The 6703-nt window shown below is 33.7% G+C and overlaps 1 protein-coding gene across 1 annotated transcript; it reads right to left on the reverse strand.

Moving 5' to 3' along the window:
* LOC131143908 (uncharacterized) lies at nt 1-714 on the reverse strand. The gene is made up of 3 exons (XM_058092264.1): nt 609-714; nt 367-480; nt 1-243 (listed from the first exon to the last, which is right to left on the reverse strand). The coding sequence occupies exons 1-3, from the start codon at nt 690-692 to the stop codon at nt 1-3; spliced, it is 441 nt and encodes a 146-aa protein (XP_057948247.1). The 5' UTR covers nt 693-714.
* Nucleotides 715-6703: the final 5989 nt, after the last annotated feature.

The following is a 6703-nucleotide window of genomic DNA, read 5'->3' on the forward strand; positions in this document are numbered from 1 at the left end:
TTAAGGGTCTCCAACGGCTTCAAGAACAGCAGTAGTCACCTCCCTCACATCCAAAGCCTGGTTTTGAGCTTCGACCACAGCTTCCATGACAAAAGAATAATCGCACGAAACATTAGCATGTAGAACATTCAGTCCCAGTTCTTCAAAGGCCTCCAAGATTGGAACCAGCAAATCTCTTCCTTTGCCACTGGTAACCTTGACTGAAAATCCATTCCCCATCTTCTCCACTTTCACCTCATCTTCCTGATCAATCCCATGCACAGTAACGAACAGTAACACACAATCAGTGCCGAGAGAGAGAGAGAGAGAGAGAGAGAGAGAGAGAGAGAGAGAGAGAGAGAGATTGAGATTTATGGGGAAGCTAACCTTAGGCACATGCAGATGTTTCAAAAGGTTTAAGTATTGTGTTCTGATGGCCTCTAGTTGGAGTTTCAGATGGAAAATATCGAGAGAAGCATCCATGGTGATGGAGCTGTTCTCCTGCACAAACAAGAAGACTTAATTATATATGTCAACATGAACTTAATTGATAGTTGAATTTGCAGACTTAAAAAGAGGGGGCATGAAGAACAAAGAAAAATAGAAAGAATGATGAAATTTTGTGTTACAGATTTGGAGATGGTGGGCGGTGTTCGTAGCATATGAAGCTTTCTTTGCAAAATCTTTCTCCTTCGCGCAGCATTAGCCGCCATCTCTCTCTCCCTCCCTCTATCTCTCTCTGAATGGTAAGTAAGATTTGATTTCTGTGATAGCTATGGGATGACTTTTATAGCATCGAAAGGGAAGGAATTAATGCTGATGTACGTCCTCGGGATATGATGCGAAGTTGCCGTTATGCCCTTGTCTTCTCTGAAAATTTATGCTAAAACTAAAGGAAATTAGGGCTACAATACTGCCTGCCTATTTTTGAAATGCTTCCTAGTGCAATAATAATAATAATAATAATAATACATCTCAAGAGGTATTCTATTGGAGGTTTCAATTTCAAATTATGGGGAAAAAAAAGTGAGGAGAGGATTTATTAGCTTGGAGAATTTGTAAGTAATCTTTTATCATGTAGACCACAGGAGGAGTCATTCCAATTAACTAAAAAGAAAAAAAAATGAGTATATTGTATATGCATTAAGGAAATTATTTCAAGTGGATCTTATTGTTCCAATTTGATGTATATTATACAACATATTTTGATTAATGACTTGTAGTAATAATAGCCCAATTTATTATTCTATCTAAGGAACATCCTCCTAATGATTAGAGCATGAGATTTCCATATTATTGGCCTGGGTTGAGGGTGAGTGATCTTTCTTATTTAGCCCTAGACCATCAACTTCTAATGGATCAAAATAAATAAATAATTATAATTTGGGAAAAAAATGTATGAGAAAAGGGAAGTTCATATATAGGTAATGGTGGGGTATTTGAACTTTTCTATGTTACTTCGATTAAGAGACTAGTAAATTGAGACCCTTTTGGCTCTTAACAACATTGTACATAATCTTTTGATTCAAAGTTAAAATATTAGTTCTGAAAGTTAGTTAGCGCCAAGTGATCAAACGAACACTAGAGTTAGAAATGTGTTCATGACTACAAACACAAATGAATTAGTGGATCCTCTCTCACATTTAATTTGACAAAAAAATCAAACCAAAAATATTATTGTTGCAAATTAGAATATAATTGAATACAAGAAGCAACATCAATATGGTTTTAAATTATGCTGTATGTGCATATGTTGTATAAGTCTATAATTTTGTACATTATATGATATATCATATAAAATTGCATGTTCACATGAATTTTCATGTATCAATACATGTATGCATTGACATTGTAACGTGTATGTATATTTTATGTTGACGCCAAATTAGATTAAATTTTAGCCTTTTTTCCCCTAAAAAAATAGGCTTGAAGGGCATTTTGACTAAAAGGGGTGAGGCTAGAAGTCAAAAAGGTTTGAAGGTTTTGTGCAAACTTGATTATGGTGCACAATGCAAATATATCATGAGGAAACTCTTATAATCCAAATTAAGGCTAAAAATGATAATCAATTAATCTAATTATGATTTCTTGGCTAGGATTGATATTCTTGGTACTTAAAGGCCATTGAAGAGTTTTATTAGGCATTCAATCCTTAAATTAAGGATGAAAAGAAATGAAAGATGTTTTACTTTTTCAACCTAAAGTGGTTCACATGGTTTCATGGCAAACTTGCCAATGAAAAAAGGTAATAAGGGCTAGTACCTAGCTCTCTCAATGCTTCCCAACACAATTATGCATCTAGGCCAACAATTTTCTTGGCTAAAGGAATTCATATTTTTATGCTAAGCGCAACCACATTTAGGGTAAGGTGGAGACATACATATATCACATTTTCAATTTGTAGATGACATGCACTATAGCTGAAATCTCTTGTTTGGGCCTCCCTTAATTTGAGTGTGAATTCAAGGTCACTAAATTTGGAGTTTGGCAGAGGTTGAGTGAAGAGGAAATAGGTTTCCTAGAAAAAGGATACTTCACAATATCATATACGATCATGCTTGTTAGGGTTTCCTTTTGAAAGCTCCCTTTATATTAATGCCGCTTTTCAATGCCCTAAAATTGAAAAAGGCAAATTTTTAAGTGGGAAAAAAAGAGTAGGAGGATTAGGAATGGGAAACTTGGAAAATAGAAATTCTGACTAGTTTTGAGATGGTTCATGGTGGAAGTTTGATAAAGAAAAAAAAAAAAAAATCTTTCTAGAGAAATAAAATTGTGGTAAATACAATATAGGTTGTGGAGTCATCTTGGCACAAGAGATTGGGAAAACTCATCAAGCCTATGGAAAATAATATCTCATATCAAGAGCAAGGGAATTTTAATTAATGAAAAATGACACGAGAGAGTTTGAATTTATTTGTAGAAAGTCTTACATTCTTTAAATTTTAAGGGACTATTGAATTATAGGTAGGCCTCTTACAATGCAATTCACTATATGTTTCTAGCTTTAAAAACATATACTCATCCAACTGTAAAGTCAAAATGGACTGTTCGGTTTGGAAGAAGTTCAAATGAAGGAGCAAATGATTCATTTGGGAAATTCAATTGAAGAAATTGTTGGTTTAACTATTGTGGATCCTTTCCATATAAGGAAGGAGAGGGCAAATTCATTGAGAAATTCAACTTTTGTGGCAGATTAACAACAAAAATCTCTAAGTAAAGAGAGAATAGAATTTAAAAACGTACTTTTTGTGGAGGGGTATGTATTGCCCTAACAAAATTGAAGCCCTTTTGCTCATAAGCAATGTGCAAGGATGTTTATTGAATTCAAAGATTCTTTGTTGTTGCTTCAAACCACTCAAAAGAATGCAAAGCCTTTGCTGCTTAATTATTATTAGCTTGGCATGCCTTGGCACTACGTTAAGAATGAGTTGGGTTATTGTGGGTCTCCCCAAGTACTATATAGGAGGTAATATCATTTGGTGAACCCTTTTAATTGGGGGCATACATAATGGATTTTGGCAAACCTTCTCTTTTAGCTATTCTACTGTCCTTGTGGCCTTGGAATAATGTTTAGATTAAACACTTGTAATGAAAAAGTAGGAGAAAGAAACATAAGCCTTCTCTTAAGCCTCTCTCCCCTCCTCCTTTTCCTTTGCCTTATTCCTTTCTAGAATGGGGTTTCAATTCTATGGGATTGAGGCTAAAATTCATATAAGATCTATGTTTTGGTGTGAATCTAATCATGCTACACTGTGAATCATGATGGAATTCTTATCCATAATCGAAAGGCTAATAGCGAGAATAAACTAATTTAGCTAATGCAAGTCTCTAGGATTGACTATCCTTGGTATTCAAAGGCCACTAAAGAGTTTTGCAAAATACCCAATCCTAAAATTAAGGGTAATTAACAAGACATGAAAGATATTTTTTTTTTACTTTTTTTTAACCTAAAGTGGCTCACATGGTTGCACAACTAAAACATCAATTAAAAGTTAAAGTCTAGTATCTAGCTCTTTGAATTCTTTTTAGCACCTATGTAGGCAAAAAATTTGCATGTGTAGTAGTAGTGGTAATTCACATTTTTTTGCTGAAGGAAGGCAATTAGGGCAATGTGAAAGGAATGAAATTTAGAGACAACAATATACTATTTGTGTAAAATAGCTGCAAATACTTTTTAGATGTGGAATGTGAGGGTAATTAGTAAAATTGAATGTGATATGGGGATCTTATGTATGTCCTTGTTAAAGGTGTGTGAGAGTTGTCCTATTGCATAGTGGATTGCCCTATAAATAGGAGATTCAAAATCAAAGAAGTTGTATAAAATAGTAGGAGGGAGAATAAAGGAGATGAACAGACTCAAATTAGAGGAGATAGGGAAACATAAAAAGACTAAGGTCAAAGACAAAGAATATTAAAAGAAATAGATAGAGAAAGAGGGATAAAATAGCACCATGGCCAAATATATTTGTATAGGGTTGGTTGAATTGATATATTAAAGGGTCTTTTAAAAAATCTTCCTATCAACTATTGATACCCATCCCAAGTCAAGTCTGAGTTTACGAACATTTCCTAATACTTGCCCCCCAAAATCTTGCTAATATATACTATCAAATGCTTGAAGTACTCCTTTAACATAAATAGATCCCAACAATTTTAATGCCCACACTTATTATAGTATATTTTTTATCTATATTCCTTTTTTTTTTAGAATTATCTCATTTTATAATGTTCTTCATAGTCAACTCATTTTCTTTATGAAAATTGAGGTGTAGTCCCAAGAGGGGGGTGAATTGGGTTATTAAAATTTCTTTTAATACCTTTTATGAGTTCTTAACCACTTGTTACTTTAACAAACACACAACAAAGCTATTTAATCACTTAATCAATCCACAAACCAATACTTAACACACCACAAGTAAACACAACTTAAAAATTCAACCAACCAATTTTCAATTAAAGTAATCAACCATAAAATACCAAATTAAGATATGGTATGCAGCTTCTTGACAAGTTTAAGCTTTTATAGCCCTGTGAATATATGAGTTTGTTTCAAGCCCTGTATTGAATGAAATTGATTTCTTAATATGATGCACAATATGAAATCCAACACTCCTTCCAAGAGCTTGGACTTTAAATAAACTTTCAGTTAATGAGTCTTGGGTGTTAACCAATTAATGTACTCCGTTATGGTTTTCGTAATTTGTATTGATCAACCAACGTAATTCCTTTCGGTTTCCGAAAATCCTAAAATCAAATTAATGTTTAGTTTATTTAATATCCAATCCACGCAGTGTATATGATCAAAAATTAAATTCAACCACACAGTTAATATATGCTGGAATTTAAAAAGAGTAAGGAAAGAGAGTGACACCACGTTTTTTACGAGGTTCGACTTATCCCCAGCCTACTTCCTCGTCTTAGGCCAATACCACCTAAGGATTCCACTATACTGTTCTTTTTCGAGTGGAACAAACCGTTACAAGCGATACCCCATGCTTAGACACTCTTTCAATAGGATAAAGTAACGTCTCTCCAAGCGATACCCCACGCTCGGTCACTCCTTCAATAGGCTAGAACAATGCCTCTCCAAGCGATACCCCACGCTTGGTCTAACGATCCAACAACCTGGAATCGTCAATCACTACAAGAAACAATAGATAATCTCTCCATACAATGACACTCTCACATAGAACAGATTAGTACAATTTCAAATACTAGATACTTCAATATTTAAATATCAAATTGAAATAAGATTGAAACTTTAGTAAGATTTCACCAATATCCTTCTCTATATGAGGATCAGCAGTAGAAATCAGAGTAGGATGGATCAACACTTCAGTATTCTCAACAAATCAAATTTTGCAATGAGTGAGCAAGTGTGCTTTTAGATTTGAAACAAAAATTTCAATTCTTGATTTAATTTGATTTACAAGACCATGTATTTATAGGCTTAGAAAAGTAATTTCATGTTACCCAAGATTACTTGGAGTGTCTTCCAAGTTTTTGGAAAATTTGGGGCACAAGAAACCTTTATTTGAAATTTAAAACATTTAAAAAATTTAGCTGTTAATAGTATTCAGATGACTGAAGTATTGGGTTCAGTCTTTTGATGTTCCTTAACACACTGAAAAATTTGAACTGGACATAGGATTAGACGATTGAACTGAGGGTTCAGCCTTCTGAAGTTCCAGATTAGACGATTGAATTGAGGGTTCAATCTTTTGAGGGTGTATAGTCTCTTCTATATTCATTCAGAAAAATCTTCAGTAGACTGAACTAATTCTTTAGTAGACTGAAGTAAAACTTCAGTCTTCTGAGGTACATCTTCAGTTTTATGAGGGTGCACCTCAGTCGTCTAGCCAGACTAAATTCAGATTTTTCATTTTAGTTTTCAAAAATCTTTTTTGCTTTCTTACTTTGATTTCTCATAAAACATTTTCCGTGATTTTGAAATAAGGTCTTTAAGTCCATAATTAACCCTAAAAGAGCTTTCAACATATTTCCATAAGATATTTAAAACATGAAGTACTTACATAATACTTCTTAAAGCCTACAACTCTAAGCTTTGAAGTCTTCCATGATATTTTTGCTTTGGCTCCATCTTATCTCCAAGCTTCAATACGCTTTAGCAAGTTCTCGTTCATGCTCTCATGTATCTTCAAGTTTTATTAGATCATCTTTGAATCCATGCCTTTTAAGTTTCATTTGATCATCTTTCTTTGGA

The sequence above is a fragment of the Malania oleifera genome, chromosome 12, assembly GCF_029873635.1.
Source record: "Malania oleifera isolate guangnan ecotype guangnan chromosome 12, ASM2987363v1, whole genome shotgun sequence".
Taxonomy (NCBI): Eukaryota; Viridiplantae; Streptophyta; class Magnoliopsida; order Santalales; family Ximeniaceae; genus Malania; species Malania oleifera.

Coding starts and splice junctions, on each gene's coding strand:
- LOC131143908 (XM_058092264.1), bottom strand. CDS start 692: ATGGCGGCTAATGCTGCGCGAAGGAGAAAGATTTTGCAAAGAAAGCTT. Junction 481..608: donor CGCCCACCATCTCCAAATCT/GTAACACAAAAT, acceptor TTGTTTGTGCAG/GAGAACAGCTCCATCACCAT. Junction 244..366: donor AACATCTGCATGTGCCTAAG/GTTAGCTTCCCC, acceptor GGGATTGATCAG/GAAGATGAGGTGAAAGTGGA.